We start from the raw sequence: 18,218 nt of genomic DNA, 5'->3' as shown, positions 1-18,218 counted from the left end.
TAAACCTTTTTTCAAATATTGTGACCGTATCACGAAATTTTTCTAAAAATATTTTTCCTTTGATGTGTGTGCGTACGTGAGTGTGTGTGTGTGTGTGTGTGTGTGTGTGTGTGTGTGTGTGTGTGTGTGTATGCGTGTGTGTGTGTGTGTACATGCACTGTGTGTGTGCATATATATATATATATATATAGGCCAACAGTTTTTCTTGAAATGATACACTTAAAGTATGCCAAATATATTCCCAAAATATATTTGTTTTGCTAAAGTAAGGCGAGGTTTGACGTTTAAAATGTAACTTACGGTTAAATTTGATGACATATAAATACACATTCTCTTCCACTGATGAGAAAGGTGTGGTTTCCTTCAGACTACAGGTAGAAGTAATCATTGCATCACTTTCTGTTGCTTTCATCAGTTTCGTTTGCCTCTATTTTTAATTTTTTTTTTCTTTTTGTTCCCATTCTCCTAAAACTGGAGTGTTGAAATATCAAAGAATCGGTCTCTGCTTCGTTTCTTCTTCTTCCAATTATCTTACCAGTTGCAATTTTGGCAAACATTAGAGAATGCTTTGAAAAAAAAAAAAGAATGAAAGAATAAAAGAATAAAACATATTTCTTCTCGATTATGATATCTAGGGAATATCTTATAAATAAATGAAAAAAAAAAAGAACAAAAACAAGCTGTCTGCGAAAGTTAGAAAGCAGAAGGTGAAACATGAGGCTTGCCTCAAGAAGGAAAAGCTATCGTTTCGGACAGAACCTTTTTAATATGTTATTGTTCTCTGATAATGGTGCTGTCTAACACACCAATTTCTGCTCTTTCATACAGCACACTAAAATAATTCAAATTTACCATTTTGTCTTTCAGTGCTAGACCTAATCCGTCGATTCATTTAATATTACTACGCAGCCTTCAGTGGATTCCAAGCACTTACTTTAATGGGAGGGTTTTTTTTGGGGGGGGGGGGGGTTGTAGGCATTCAGATCAGGCTTCTCATCTGATGATAGACTGTGATTAAGACCCTGGTTAGAGAGGGTTGCTGCTGGAAGGCCACATTTGTAGCAGCAGAATTCTGCTCCTCGCCATGACGCCAGAAAGAGTCAGAATTTCTACGACTTCACCAGCCCTTATTTCTAGCCTCCTACTTCCCCCCGATTACAATCCCATGGATTACCTATGTGTGGGACGCGGTTGATAAAGACACCAACCTCTCTACCTGCAGTACCATTGCCGAGCTGGTGAGGTGTTCGAAAATCTACCAAGGGGCTGAGAGAGGAACGCATACGCTAGGTTTTGCAGACGCCTTGAGGCCGTGGTGGAAGCTGAAGATGGCTGCTTTGAGTAAACTGTTATCTCCAAGCTATAATCTAGTTGAATTTTTTCATACTTTTATTTCTGGTGGGATATTGTGTTTTCTTTTCTTTTTATGCATACTATCAAGTTTAGCACGAACGCTCAGCCATTGCTATGTGGTGAAGAAGTTCGCAACCACGTTGTGTGCGCATGCATACACATAAATATAGTACGATAAGACCTAACATGATCAAAAGTAAACAATAAGAACCTGATCAGACAAGATCAATGAGCTACAACGAGGTTGTTGAATGAAAAAGTCTAGTTATAACAGGAAATGGAAAGCAGTTCCTTAAAGGCAATATCGATAGGTGCCCGGGGCCACCTACGGATATTGCCTTAAATGAATTCAACGAATGCTTCTTCTTTGTCGTGCAACAAACCAACGAAGAAACCGCTAAATGTTTGATCTATCTGCTAAAAATAGAAGCTAAATTTCCCTCAGAGCTTTGGCTACTGTTGCAATCAAAGGACTTATAAGATGACGTAATCCAGGATACAGAATGTCTGAGAAATAACAGAACTGTCAGAGATGGATTGTCTTTGACCATAGGTCAGTTTAATCAAATCGGACTTGGGTGTGGGGTTAAACAATAGTAACAAACACATTTGCGCGCGTGCCTGTGAATACATACACCACTCTTATTCCTTCCATCTACCACCTCTCATTTTTACCCTATGTATCCTGTCTGTTGATTTATCATCTATCTATCTATCTATCTATCTATCTATCTATCTATCTATCTTTCTTTCTTTCTTTCTTTCTTTCTTTCTTTCTTTCTTTCTTTCTATCTGTTTTCATTCCTCTCTCCCTTCGCACACATTAATATATAGAAACATTCATATACTGAGAGATGTTAAAACATGCTCAGAGTAAACACGTGCTGAGGGTGCTGTTGTATTCCGTTATTCTGCCTTCGAATGCTGGAGTGTGTCTCATGAGGCCGTGAAGCAGCTTTGTAAAGGTTTCTCCTTCTACTGCGACACCAGAGTTGCCCGGGGTCACCCACTAATACTATCCTAATGCCCGTTCTTGCTGCACCAGTCCCCCACTCTCTTTACATCCAGAGATTAGGTGTTCGACCGTTTCAGTCACATCGTTGCAGTGTCGCCACTTTGGAGCTACAACGTTTTTCATCACATTGGCTTGATAGTTCCGGGTTAATAAGCTCTGATCTTGGGCAACCAAGATCAAAACCTTTACTCACTGCCTTTAGCCCTGAGCTCCGTAGCCGCTGATAGGTGTGCTTGTGGTCTACATCAGCTTGTTTGCTACGGGCTACATATTTGTCATGCAGAGGATTTTGTTCCCACCTATCAGATAATTGTTCAAGCGCATTTTGCTTTGCTATTGATTTCACCTTCTTTGCAACTACAGCCGCCGCACTTCTAATTAAAAATACCTATGCCCAGAAGAAAAGACAACATTAGTTCAATGACTGATATTAATTTAACCATTTCGGCAAGTACGGGAGAAAACTTCATTTATGTTTAAGTTGTACTAGACTACTGTAAACAGAATTGTTAATTTATGTATTGAATTCATAGTTAATATAAACGTAACATCCCAAATATAAAAGAGATACCACACTGGAATAGAAGAATTAGTTAATACATGTATATAATTGTAGTGTTTAGAGCAAACTGTCAAAGTCAGACCGGCCTAATGAAGCATGTAATTGCATGAGGTTACATAAGGAAAAGTGAGAAGTATAAGTTTACGTAAACAGATGGAGATTAAAGCAAGTGATACAAATAGGTAAACAAATAAAGCAATCATCATGTAGATCTTCTCAGTGAAACACAGACTTCTTGTAAATACCGAAGTAGGGATGAGAGAATCACTAAATATATGCACAATATTGTATAAGTAAATAGTAGACATTGAACTAGCCTCTCTCAAATATTTCTAATTAAATTATTGATGTTCACTGCATTAAATTAATATTAATTTAGCAATAAAATAACTCTGACCTAAAACATTTATATACCTCTAAGAGGGGCCAGTAGAATATTGAGTATCAGAGAACAGTTAAGTGAAGCAATTATCAATGTTTTTATGTTAACTATCATAGAAATTGATCTTCTGTAGCAACATTCTCTCGAGAAATTCAATATAAATTTTAACAGCTTAAATTTAAAGCCCAGCTAGCATCAAAGATGAATACATAAATGTATGTAAATAATGGGCAGCTATAAACGGCATGTCTTTGTAAGCCAATACATCTCTGAGCAGAATGTTTACTTATCAATTTAAAAAGAATACTGATGCTAGCTTGGATGAACATGTCCATTCTAATTAGGACAACAGAAGAAATTACGTTTGTTATATAGTAATAGGTGAGTACTACAAAGCACATTGTAATTACCAATTCTTAATTATATGACGGTATCTTTTCTGAAACAATGCATTATATTGTATAAAGATTTCCAGCATTGCCTTCCACAAAATACGCTTAGATGCAAGAACCTAACAAAAACTGCTCGAATAATATGTCTGGTTAATCAGTTTCGGTTTCCGAAAGAAAGGTTCTGGGGTACGCATATGGGTAGAAAATGATAATGCAAAATTTTACGGGATGTTAGAATGCAGACAGACCGCAAATTGTCACACAATAATCTGGCACACTTCTCCATAACACACGAAAAAGAAAGAAAAATGATAATAATATTTAAGTAATTAACATTACAATTGAGCCTGACTATAATATTGAGCAGAAACTTAAAAGCTAAAGTATTACGTTGCTTTCACTATTAAACTGAAAGCATTGTGGTACTCATAGACTGGAGCAATGTGAAATCATGTGCCTTAGTCAAGGACACAATACGGCGCCCAGTTCAAGAATCGAACCCACGACCTTATGACTCCCTAACCACTCAGGTACTCGCTTTCACACCCACAACCACGCACATATATAAATGTGTATCATATATACATTCATACATGCATATATGTACACATACAAGCCTTTAAGAGCGAGGTTAAGTTTCATAACATCTTTAGAATAGAAACGGTGTTTCATTATTCTTTAATTTACAACCTCATTCTGCCATCCATCCGCGTAGTGCCACCACTTTACATTTCTCAAATCTTTGTAATTCTGATCAGAAATTTCACTTGTTGATGAGATGTTGATTAATGAACATGTCACTGTTCACCTGTTTATTTGGTAAGCTTAAAGAAATTGAGAGTTGCGTAACGTAATATATAATCTAAAGGATGTTCACGTTACAACAGAGACTGATAATAAAACAATTGAGAAAACCCATTCGTCTGTTTTTATTTTATATATATACTACTGACCGAGACCTTTGGAAATGTGCTGTGCGTGAGAAGACCCGGCAAGCCAAGTAAGATCGTTGCCAGTGCCCCTGGACTGGCTCTTGTGCGGGTGGCACATGAGATGCACCATTTTGAGCGTGGCCGTTGCCAGTACCGCCTGACTGGCTCCCGTAGGATTTTCGAGTGAGATCGTTGCCAGTGCCGCTGGACTGGCTTGTGCGGGTGGCACATAAAAGACACCATTTCGAGCGTGGCCGTTTTCGTGCGGGTGACACGTAAAAGCACCCACTACACTCTCTGAGTGGTTGGCGTTAGGAAGGGCATCCAGCTGTAGAAACTCTGCCAATTAGATTGGAGCCTGGTGTAGCCATCCGGTTGCACCAGTCCTCAGTCAAATCGTCCAACCCATGCTAGCATGGAAAGCGGACGTTAAACGATGATGATGATGATGATGATGATGATATATATATATATATATTATATATATATATATATATATACGTGTATGTATGTATGTATGTATGTATCGAACCCCACAACTTTTTCTTATTGTTAAACTTGGTAAATTACCGCCTGTCAAGCGGTGGTGGGCGACAAGCAAAGACACAAAGACACACACGACGGGCTTCTTTCGGTTTCTATCTACTATATCCACTCACAAGGTTCTGGTCAGCCTGAGGCTATAGAAGACGCAGTGGGAGTGAAACCATGTGGGAAGCAAACTTCATACCACACAGATATATCTATATATACTCTTTTATTCTTTTACTTGTTTCAGTCATTTGACTGCGGCCATGCTGGAGCACCGTCTCTAACCGAGCGAATCGACCCCAGGACTATTCCTTGTAAGCCTAGTACTTATTCTATCAGTCTCTTTTGCCGAACCGCTAGGTTACAGGGACGTAAACACACCAACATCAGTTGTCAAGCGATGGTGGGGGGACAAGCACAGACACACACACACACACACACACACACACACACACACACACACACACACACCTCTCCTTGATTCTGTCTATGTTCCTTTCTGTGGAAGAGCGTAGGCTCGAAACGTTAAGGACTTTTTCACTTCCCGAGCGATAAACTTATAATCTGTTTGTTATCTGCACCACCTGTCTTCATCTTTTGTTTTCTTGTGAATTCTCCCTATATATATATATATATATATATATATATATATATATATATATATATATATATATATATATATATATATATATATATATACATACATACATACATACATACATACATACATACATACATACATACATACATACGACAGGTTTCTTTCAGATTCTGCCTACCAAATCCACTCACAAGGCTTTGGTCGTCCCGAGGCTATAGTAGAAGACACTTGCCCGGAACCATGTGGTCGGTAGGCAAGCTACTTACCTTACAGCCACTCCTGCGCCTATATATATATATATATATATATATATATATATATATATATGACTTTGTCAAATTATATATAAAACAAATTTAATATAAAACGGGGATTACTCAATGCTTTTTAGTAGAGAACTTGTTTAACTTTTACGAGGGAAATGTCAAAGTTTTCTTAGTAAAAGTTAATTCAATTTAAGATATGTATAAAAGTGTCTAGAAATATTCTTAATACAGTCACAATATTTAAAGAAAGATTTCCCTAAATTGATAATTATTAATTATTTTAAAAAATCTTTAAGAAAACAGAATGACACAAACCTATGGAACGAAGTATTCACTTCGTTAAGCACTTTTCATTGTTTTCAGCTTTTTAAACGCAAAAATATATAGAGAAGTAGTCTACTCCTATTCAAAGCTGGTCAGACATGCTTTTTCAGTGCATGAACACGCAGGTGGCCTTTGAGTCTCGAGAGCTTTTTGAAATTTGCATTACAAACAGTGCAAATATGTCTCACTTCAAGTGGCACAGTGTTTTTTGTCATTCTTTATTTGTGGATATCGAAATGCCTCTTTAGAGTAGTGCAGGACTTACATGTCATACTACAAATATGGCATATGAGTGTTTCTGCTGGAATGAACTTTGTGTCATTTGAGCCAACTCTATGACGAGTTCTCAAATGTGAAGTTGTCATTCTTAGAAAGGCAAGTCTTACGACACGTTCAGCTACTGAAGGATAACACTATTTCTGTGTTTAGTCAAGTGTTATATTTCAGTTTCTGCATAAATTTATTTGTTTTCTTCAAAATTCTTTACCTCAGAACAGGTCTTTATCTGCCATTGATTACTGTCAAGAGCAATAAATTCAACATCTTTATATGGAACACCCAACTATCGAAGATAGCATATACATACATACATACATACATACATACATACATACATACATACATACATACGTGTGTGTGTGTACATACATACACGCATATATATAGACAGATAGATAGATAGACAGACAGACAGACAGACAGACAGACAGATAGATAGATAGATACATTTCTTTTATTAGCCACACAGGGCTCAACGAAGATGGGACAAATACAATGTAGAGCTTTTCTTTTTGGGAGGGGGAAGGAAGGAAAAAAAAAAAAAAAATTGGTGGTGTCGATCAAAAGGGATCGTAGGAACGGAAAAAGGGGCAGTTCGATCAAAAGGGATCGAAAAAAAAAAGAAAAGGAAAGGCCGATCAATAGGGATCGTGTATCACACAGTAATGTTCTCGTGTAAAAAGAGGGGAGGACAGTTTAGGTTTAGCCGTGGAAGGAAAAGCCTACGGAAAAGACCACGGTAACCTTGATCAATATTCTCATTGAAGAAACTATAACAGTAAGTGACTCTCTTTTGCCTTTTTGTTTTTTTGTTTTTTTTTCTTGTTCATAGGGTTATGCTCAAGATGGCTCCGTCGTTCACACGTGCCATCCTTGCTACATTCACCCATCTTTTTTTGAAGCATTCACTAGACAAGACTTCCCTTTCTACTCTCAACTTCCTCTTCAGGTGATACTTGAAGAAGTTGATGAGAGATTGCCCAGAGAGGAAAGTCTTTGTCTCTAGACCTTTCAGACGCGTCCACCATACACATTCTTTCGCCATAGCCACAAGTACGATGAAAATAGCTCTTCCTTCCCGTTTAAAGGAAGGAGGCGCGACAATATTCACGATAGACTCGGCTGATAGACCGACTCGTCCCACACGCGATAGCAGTTGTTCGACGTAAGCCCACAGCTCGGAAATGGTGGGACACTGTACGAGTGCTTGCAGAACGGTTTCGTCGCTCTGCCGGCATCTCGGACAGGTCGGCCCCGTGTTTCTCGAGCCATGCCTGTAGAGCTTATCCCGAACGGGTAGTGCTTCTCGATAGCACTGCCAGGCCAGGGATCTCTGGAAGTTGTCCATAGGTCCCGGCCCGAAGGTCGTCTTAAACAGGCGGGTCAGGTATTCCTCGTCGACGCCCAGGTTCGCCCCGAGATTGTCGTCGTACCTTCCCTCCACTAATCCACTATAGAATGCGTTAGTTGTGATGCAGTCGCTCAAGGTTGACCCGGGTTGTTGGAGTTGCCGAAGAGCAGCGCGACACTCGCGGTGCCATTCGCCCTTCCTCGGCCTCTTCTTGATCCATGACTGCAGTTCGGTCATGGAGACGAGCTGCGGGAAAGCGCGCCGCACAAACGGTGACCACACCTGTTCACCGCTGTCTACGTAGAGCCGGAGATGTCGCAGTCTCAGCGCGTGTCTGCGCATCATCAACCACGGCATGCCCAGTCCTCCTTTTAACGGTTGTTGGCAGCAAACGGATTGCCTAACCATCGGAACGCTTCCTTTCCACAAGAAGCGGAAGAGGATGCGCTCCAGTTTGGTGATGGTAGGGTCGGGACAAGGAACGACGGTCAGGCGGTAGTAGATGACGGACGCGATGTACGTGTTCGCCACCTCCGCCCGACCTTTCAGGGAAAGCTTCCTCTCGGCCCATTGCCGGGCTAGAGTGGCCACCCTTCTCGTTATCTCGTCCCAGTTCTTCTCCGTTTGGAGGTCTGGACCAAACCAGACCCCGAGCATCTCAACCGGACCGTCAGTCCAACGTCCCACGACGGAGGCGCTACTTGACGGCATGGGGTTGCTTCTCCAGGTGCCGAGCCGCAAGCCCACTGACTTATCCCGGTTGATTTTCGCTCCCGTTACCGCTTCGTAGTCTCTCAGTGTCTCGCCGACAAGCTCGATGTGCTTTTGGCTAGACACTATGACGGTGACGTCGTCCGCGTATGCCGACACGCTCGTCCCGCATCCCAACTCTCGCGGGATGCCCCTCAGCGTCGCCAGCTTCCGCAGTAGTGGCTCGAGAGTCAACACGTACAGAAGCGACGAGAGGGGGCATCCCTGACGGACCGAACGTGCAATGTCGAAGGGTCTTGATAGATGCCCATTGACGCGAACTACCGAACGGATGCCTCTGTACAAGGCAGCCATCCAGCCGCGGAAAATGGGACCGAAGCCGGCTGCTATGAGGACAGCCTCCAAGTATTGATGGTCTACCCTATCGAAAGCTTTCGATTGATCTAAATTGATCAGGGCCCCACCCATGCCAGGTTCCTTAACTACCCTCTCTATGATGTAGCGCATCAGATGGCGGTTGTCATGGATGCTCCTGCCCGGCACCGCGCACGTTTGCGCCTTGCCGATCAGTTTCTCGATGACAAGCGCCAACCGCTTGGCTAACACCTTGGCCAAAATTTTCAAGTCTGCATTGAGCAGAGTGATGGGCCTAAAGTTATCTATGACGTCCCCCTTGTTTGGATCTTTCTTCAGCAGCGTTACGGCTCCTCGACTCACAAAACCGGGAATGCTCCCGTTTTGCTGCCAGTTGCAGTACAACGCCACCAAGACGTCTCCAAACAAGTCTGGCTTACAGTTGTAAAGCTCGTAGGGCAGACCATCCAAACCCGGAGATTTGTCCCTCGAGCATCCCGCCATCGCGTCCCTCACTTCCGCCGCCGTGATGGCACCTTCGCAGCACTCCGCCTCTCTTGCCGAGAGTCGTGGCAGGCTGTGCAGGTAGGCACTGAAGTCCACCCTGCGTTCTCGCTCGCCATTCGTCCCAAACAGTCGAGCAAAGTGCCGCTGAAAGGCCTCACACATTTTGCTTGGCTCGAGCAGTTCGCGCCCCTGTTCGTCCACCAGAGACCGAATGGTGGCTTTGTTGCCCTGTTGCGCCTCCGCCACCCGGGCCTCTCGTGCGGCTCCAACACCTTCGTTTCTTAGAGCACGCATCCTAGCCCTAGGTAGACTGATGCAAGTACTCGCTAATTAGATGTCCCCTCTACGCTTGTGTCTTGATTTGTTGTATTGTGCTTTGGCCCTTTAATAAGGTAAGAATTTTTTTCATCAAATTAAAACTCTATAGGTAGGCGGCAGTTTATAAAGACATCTACTGTTCAGTTTTTTTTTTTTCAAGCGATTTTGTAAAATCCAGTTCGATCAAATAAAAAGTAAATACATCACTTTGTGGGTGTGTAACTAAACTAATATTCGATTGGCTGCTAAATTAATTTAACATTAAATGTGGCATTCATTGTTAGTCAATAAAAATATAATTGTTATTCTTCAGCAGTTTATAAACAGTAAATTTATCTCTGCAATATGTCGGAGTAGACAGAGTGGAACTTTTAGGACGAGAATTTTTAAGCTGAAAGAAATTGGGTATTCCTTCCAAGTAAACCCAAGCAGTGCATCCAAACTGATGTTTCGAGTTGCAGTAAAGGATGAGAGATTGGAGATCAAAGATAGGTATGTTCAAGACTGCCTGATAGCACACGTTTTAAAACATTAGAACAGTTTTGGTTTCATTAGACAGAATAAAAACGAAATTAAAGGAATGAGTTTTAAAATTTCGTTTTAATATTATAGGGTTACATGAGCAGCTATTCACCTTCGCCGTCTGTAGGTCATTAAAGAATTGGCTCACGACAAATTTGTAGCGTCAGACAGCTAGAGTACTCGCTTTATTGACATACATGATTCCTAATCCAGTCTTAAAAAGGGATATGATCTGTTGGAATAGGTCTTCCTTGATCCTTCAATTGTAGACCAGAAACCAAAGGTAGGAAAGGACACTTGTCTTTCTTAGTAGAGTAGTCTGGCATTATGGAGTTTGTAAATGGCCATAGGTGGCACATATGTAATAAATTAGAAACCTGTTTCTTATCTGCTGGTGTCCATTTATTGCTCCCAACTACACATTATGTGATGTACCCTTGGATTATTCCGCCGAGGTCGACTTGGCCTTTCATCCTTTCGGGATCGATAAATTAATTACCAGTTGCGTACCGGGATCGATCTAATCGACTGGCTCCCTTCCCAAAAATTTCAAGCCTTGTGCCTAGAGTAGAAAAGAATATACCTTTGGATTAACCCCTATCTTTCAATTTGGTGGAAGAAAAGCAAACTATTACTGACAAGTAGAATCGTGAGAGCGTCGAAGAAACTGCCTTGAGGTATTTCTTCTTGCTCTTTAGGTTCTGAGTTCAAATCCTACCTAGGCCAACTTTACCTTTGATCTTTGATAAAATAAAGTACCAGTCAAGTACTGGTGTCGATTGGTATTGACTTACTCCTTCCCTCAAAATTGTTGACTTTGTATCTAAATCAGAACACGTCATTATAATAATAAAAGCAGTATGTGGATACACTTTTGCAGTCATAGATACTCGGACTAGCTTCGAAGGAGTATCCACAATTTATATTCTCTGCTATAGTTGAAATGAGATCTGGATAAGCACCATCAAACTTACGTACTCATTCAAACTTTAAGCAAGACTTTCACTTGAAGTACTATGGTTTCCAGCTTGTTGTTCTTTTATCAATGGCATAATGGTAATTCATGACTTTCTATATATGGAAACTATATAACGGGTGCATTGCTTCGATTCAAGATAAATTATGTTGCCAAAGAAATGTTTTGGAAATAAGTGTTTTGTAACGCTCTCCTCCGTTTCTTTTTGTTTCTTTCTTGAAAGTAGATAAAATATTGCCGTTCGAGGTGAACAAGAAGGTATATTATTGTCGAATGTGATTTTAATGCTGTTTATTTCCCAATAGCAATCACACCATTTCTGGTGCTGTTATTGGGGGGTAAATTTTTAATTTAATCTGTTCTTCGATATCTTATAAATATTCTGAGTTAACGTTCGAAGTCAATATGACTGTTGCCAGTGAGGACCAAACTGACTCTTTGTTTCAGAATTCCTTTAATATAGGAGTTATTTATTCACATTAACTGACATGTTCCTCTCGAAATCTTGTAAGATAAGTTTAGTGTCATTGTTTGCTAGGGGAGTGGTCTTGGATTAGTTTCACAGAAAGCTCAAATGTAACGCAATTTCGCAAATGTCTATGAAACTCAATCTGTGGATATGATATTTCAACATATATTACTAGGTAAATTTTGTGAGGATTTCTGAAGCTTTTATTACATTTCAAAAAGATACATCCGAGATCGTAATGGAGAGTGTTTTATTTAAAAAAATAATTTCTGTAACGTTGTGCTTTACCAATATCAAGCAGTCAATGTACGCAACTGAAACAACATCAAATAAAAATCGCCATCTACGTCTCATACAAAATGTATATACACCGTTAGAAGGCATGATGCTGTAGAATTGTCTGAGATAAAATATCTTCATAAAGTTGTGTTAGAAACAAAACATATATAGAAGCGAAACGAATATCGTGACTTCAGTTATTTACCGAAAAAGATAATTGTGTTTTGCCTTCGTTGAGGCATGTCAATGCCATGTAACCGACTGTCACCTGCTTAAAGGAAATATGTGCCTCGATATTGACAAAACAGTGATTAAAACATTTACTGTATTGCGGAAGTTTGCCGAACTGTAGAAAAAATCGGCGCGCGCAATTGAAACAGCCTCATGGCGGTGCGTATACATTGAAATATGATACACAGATAGTCACAGTCAAATAGTGAAGTCAGTTTTAGTACAGATATTAATCAAATTAGGTTCAGATAATAAATATATTATTTTAAACTATTTTGTCTTGCAGTTCATCGTTAGTTAAAGATTATGTTTCCCATAATTTGACACCGTTAAGAACTAAGACCTTTAATTCGTTTTATATTTATTTATGTAATTCATACCAAGAATGATTCAGTAAATTAGAAAACGTTGGAGATGTTAGTATTTTAATCTTAGATGGGCTCATTGAATATCGTATGAAATGCACAAAACATATAATAGAGATATACATGAAAAGGGATCGATTTTAAGGGCTTGAATCCTTACCCGTTTTGTAAACTTCAAATACTTTAGAATTGATGGTCAGGGTGTAATGATATTTTTTAACTCTAACAGAGTTTTTAGATGAACTCTATAGATTTGTACTGAAAATTAATCTTAAAAAATACTAAAAATTTAATAATATTTCGTGTACTAAACTTGATTTCTTATTATATAGAGTGAAACAAAATAAGTAAATAGCCATTTGAAGAAAGTTTAACTGGGAAATACACACACACACATGCAAGCGCAAAATCCACACACGCTTGTGTGTGTGTGTGTGTGTGTGTGTGTGTGTGTGTGTGTGTGTGTGTGTGTGTGTGTGTGTGTGCGCGCGCGCGTTTGTGCGCGTATGCGCGCACGTGTGTATTACTTTAAATATTAACCAGATTACCTCTAGATACTAAGTATATTATTTTAAACCATCAAATCTTATATTTCAGTTAGTTAAGGATTATGTTTCCTATGTTACAGCGCCATTAAAAGTAAAGACGCCTATTCGTTTATATATATATATATATATATATATATATATATATATATATATATATATATATATATATATATATATATATATATATATTATTATTATTATTATTATTATTATTCCTTGGCACCTTTCGTCAGACGCGATTTTCCGCAGCTCGTTTCTTTAACAGAGCTGCAATCCTGGATCAAACGTAGACCGAGAAAGGGCGCTTGGCACCTCGAGTGCCGCCAAGCTCTCACCGCCCTCAGTCAGGCGGGCAGTGCGATCGGTAGTAGATCCACTCTAGCTTTCTATAGAGGGTTAGTGGGAGAAAAGTGCGACGACGTTCTCGGGGAAACTCTAGGCGTCGAGGATAATCAGCTAAGCAGTCTGTTCAGGAGAACTTTCGGGCCGGGGCCCATGGATAATTTCCAAAGGTCCCTCGCCTGGCAGTGCTACCGAGGTGCGCTACCTGTTCGAGATAAACTCTACCAACATGGAAGTGCCGTCAACCGGGCCTGCCCGAGGTGCGCTCAGGACGACAAAACTGTTCTGCACGCACTCGTCCAGTGCCCGAGCATTGCTGACCTGTGGGTCTATATCGAACAGCTACTGTCACGTGTAGGACGGATCCGGCTATCAGCTGGATCCATCGTGAGAATTGACCCGCCGACCTCCTTTAACCAGGAGGGCAAGGCAATTTTCCTATGCCTAGTGGCTGTAGCGAAAGAGGTGATATGGTGGACCCGTTTGAAAGGGTTAAAGACAGACACTTTCCTCTTTGGCCAAGGCCTCATCAACTTTTTCAAGTTCCACTTGAAAAGGAAGATGAGAGTAGAGAGGGAAGTGCTGTCTCATAGCAAATTCGTTGAAAGATGGGTGACTGTTGGAAAAATGGCCAGTATAAACGGACCAATTCTGAGAATACACCTGTAAAAAAAGGTAATGTAAAAGGAGAAAGGGCTCTATACCCCTTTCTTATTTTTTCTGACCAGGCTCCCGTGGTTTTATGGGTTCTTCCACGTGTAACCTTTCCTTTTTCGAAGCGCCTCCCCCTTTGGGAGTTCTACTTATTTATTTATCTATTTATTTATCTATTTATTTATTATATCTTTCTCCGTTTTCTTCCTCTGTTTAGACGAACTTTCTTACCTTTTCGGACAAAACCTTTTGTAACCTTCGTCCTGTCTTTGTCCTTATATGTCTTTAATTGATATTAGCCCTTGTGGCCAATAAAACGAATTAATTATTATTATTATTATTATTATTATTATTATTATTATTATTATTATTATTATTATTATTATTATTATTATTATTATTATTATTATTATTATTATTATTATTATTATTATTATTATTATATGTCTTTAACTTACTATTTAATGCAACGCTACGTACAGCAAAAGATTTTTTTTATATACAAGTACTCCATATTTTTGTACGATTCTCTCTTCCTTTCTCACTTTCACGCTCTCTCTCTCTCTCTCTCTCTCTCTCTCTCTCTCTCCTTCTTTCTCCCCTTCCTTCTATGTTGCTATCTATCACGTTCTTTTTCCTTCCCTCTCTGTGTTTCTTTCTGTCCTCTACCATTTTTCCTCTCCTACTGATATATGACCTGTGGTCATTGTCTTACCTCTTCCTTTTCGCGACCGCTTTGCTTACCAAGCCGTTGCATTTTCTCGTCTCCCGCTCTATTCACCCTTCGTTGTCTTTGTGCTAAATCCTTCTTGATATTTTCCCAGCATTCACTATCTACGTCTCCTGTCTGGCCCTAAGACTTTATTTTGTTCGTTTATTTATTCCAGTTCGTTTGTATGCCACAGTCCTGTTTGTTTTCTTCTCTGTCTCTCGAACATCCATTAATTGTTTCGTTTTGGAGAACATTTTCTGTCTTTTTTTTTTTTTTTTTTTTTTGGCTCACCAATTCCTAGCAGCATTTGCCCTCGGCGCTACCAGTAAGAGATCCAATATTATTGGTTAGGCACGATTTTACGATTGACTCACTGGCCGCTAACTGATGACGAGTTGCGGACCATCATTGTGTCTTCCCCGTTTGTTTGCGCATTCATTATGTTTTTAACTCATTATATATATATATATATATATATATATATATATATATATATATATATATATATATATATATATAATATAATATAATATAATATAATATAATATAATATGATATAATATAATATAATATATATATATATATTATATTATATTATATTATATTATATTATTTTATATTATATTAGAGGAAAAAGGACAACAAAAATCAAAGCAAGTCAGGTATCTCAAGTAATTTAGAATATTTAATTAGAGTAAGGCCTTACAGCTGTTTCTGGGATATCCCAAGTGATAGGCTTGCATGTCCGTACACTTGATATTTTGTCATCAGAGACAATGTGAATATGTATGAAAGATCTAGAGAGGGAAATTCACAGTTAATAAGGAATAAAATAGTAGATAAAGAGTAAAACAGTATATAGAATACAGACAGGAGAATAAAGTTCACAGTTCATCTTCCTTCAGAGGGTATGGAGGTTGGTCCGTACTTCCGTGAAGGTATAGGCCTTTAGGTATAATCCCAGGTAAATCCAGGCAGTATTTTGGCAATATATTGAATGTTGCGTTCATGTTGAAGGAATAGAAATAAGTGTATAGCTAGTACGAAAATGGTCCATGTGGGTATATAGAGTGAGAAAGACAGATATGGGTTGTGAGTGAGTGAATAGAAGAGAGATGAGAAAAGAAAGGAATGGGATAGGTATAGGAAAGAATGAATGAGAGCGAAAGCAAAATAAAATCAAAAAATGAAAATAATAATAAAGATAAGATGCCAGTATTACTCTTCATAAAGGTCGGTTCGGGGTGAGAAGTCTGGCATTAAGGTTTTGGTAAAGGGGAAGAGGAAGGCGTTTATGTCTATTAATTAAATAGATGAATTCTAGGTTTGGTGTGGTCAGAAAGAAAATTTAGTTCAGTGGCCAGTAGGGATAGCTAAAAATAGATGCCTAGCTTAAGGGAGTATATATAGGATAAAAATACAATTAAATGTATAAAGGATAAGAAGTAAAGAATTAAAAATTAAAAAGGTTATAGACTAAAATTTTAAATTTTAAAAATTAAAAAAGAATATTGCAGCTAGCTAGCTTCTAAGATACTTATGTTGATAGAGAAGAAAAGGAAAAAAACACGCGTATATTGTAACGATCGTGGACGCATATAGTCAAGTGTTATATGTGCTGATTTTGCTTGCATTTGGACCTATGGAAGAATCTAAAGGTGCGATAGAATTTATATTGACATGTAGAGAACGCTTCGTGTTGATTATTGAGTAATTGTGGTGGATTATGAATTAATATTTGGAGCGCTTCTCTCAGGCAGAGTCCACACGTGAAGCTTAGCCTTGGTATGGGACATCAAAATCTATTATGACCCAGGATATCCTAAATGGTATTTTCTTATTTATCAGATGGTGTATGTAGTTGGCCAACGACGTGGATTTGTTATGATCCTGATATTTAAATGAGTTTACATGTGCAAGCAAAATCAGCACATATAACACTTGACTATATGCATTCACGATCGTTACAATATACGTGCTTTTTTTGGGGGGGGGGCCTTTTCTTCTCTATCAACATAAGTATCTTAGAAGCTAGCTAGCTGCAATAATCTTTTTAATTTTTTTAATTTTAATTTTTAGTCTATAACCTTTTTAATTTTTAATTCTTTACTTCTTATCCTTTATACATTTGTATTTTTATCCTGTATATCCTCCCTTAAGCTAGGCATCTATTTTTAGCTATCCCTACTGGCCACTGAACTAAATTTTCTTTCTGACCACACCAAACCTAGAATTCATCTATTTAATTAATAGACATAAACGCCTTCCTCTTCCACTTTACCAAAACCTTAATGCCAGACCCCTCACCCCGAACCGACCCTTATGAAGAGTAATACTGACATTTTATCTTTATTATTATTTTCATTTTTTGATTTTATTTTACTTTCGCTCTCATTCATTCTTTCCTATACCTATCCCATTCCTTTCTTTTCTCTCTTTCTCATCTCTCTTCTATTCACTCACTCACAACCCATATCTGTCTTTCTCACTCTATATACCCACATGGACCATTTTCATACTAGCTATACACTTATTTCTATTCCTTCAACATGAACGCAACATTCAACATATTGCCAAAATACTGCCTGGATTTACCTGGGATTATACCTAAAGGCCTATACCTTCACGGAAGTACGGACCAACCTCCATACCTTCTGAAAAAGATGAACTGTGAACTTTATTCTCCTGTCTGTATTCTATCTACTGTTTTACTCTTTATCTACTATTTTATTCCTTATAAACTGTGAATTTCCCTCTCTAGATCTTTCATACATATTCACATTGTCCCTGATGATGAAATACCCAGTGTACGGACATGCTAGCCTATCACTTGGGATATCCCAGAAACAGCTGTAAGACTTCAAATTCACCTTATCCTAATTAAATATTCTAAATGACTTGAGATACCTGTCCTGCCTTAGTTTTTGTTCTACCTTTTCCTCAAATATAATATATACCTGCTAACTTGGAAGCCTAATACAGATCCCTAGCTCCAGCCTCAGATGTGAACTTGGGACCTAACCTATGACCAGTTATAGCACTTATTCAGCGTACCTATCCGTTTAGATTACCAGTGAACTAAACCCCTCATATTCTTTATCTATCTATCTGTGTGTATATATATATATATATATATATATATATATATATATATATATATATATATATATATATATATATTTAAATGAAATATTCAAACACTGAGATTTGAAGTTAGATGTCACTACTGTTCATATCATCTG

The 18,218-nt window shown here is 38.7% G+C and overlaps 1 protein-coding gene across 9 annotated transcripts in view; it reads right to left on the bottom strand.

Moving 5' to 3' along the window:
* Positions 1-18,218, bottom strand: part of LOC106876310 (uncharacterized) — a 345,615-nt gene that overhangs the window by 146,711 nt on the left and 180,686 nt on the right. For 6 of the 9 annotated variants that reach the window (XM_089350464.1, XM_089350468.1, XM_089350469.1 and 3 more), the window contains one exon: positions 301-566. The exons of the other annotated variants lie outside the window; for them this stretch is intronic. Coding sequence is in view for 3 of the 6 variants with exons in the window: in XM_089350460.1 (XP_089206586.1) it covers positions 532-566 (35 nt within the window). In the remaining 3 variants the exon portion in view is untranslated. The remainder of the gene's footprint in view (positions 1-300; positions 567-18,218) is intronic. 9 annotated transcript variants of the gene reach the window in all.

The sequence above is a fragment of the Octopus bimaculoides genome, chromosome 4 (genome assembly GCF_046866305.1).
Source record: "Octopus bimaculoides isolate indiv1 chromosome 4, ASM4686630v1, whole genome shotgun sequence".
NCBI classification, from domain to species: Eukaryota; Metazoa; Mollusca; class Cephalopoda; order Octopoda; family Octopodidae; genus Octopus; species Octopus bimaculoides.
Note: the sequence above shows the minus strand (reverse complement) of the source record. Positions and strands in the feature narration are given on the sequence as shown.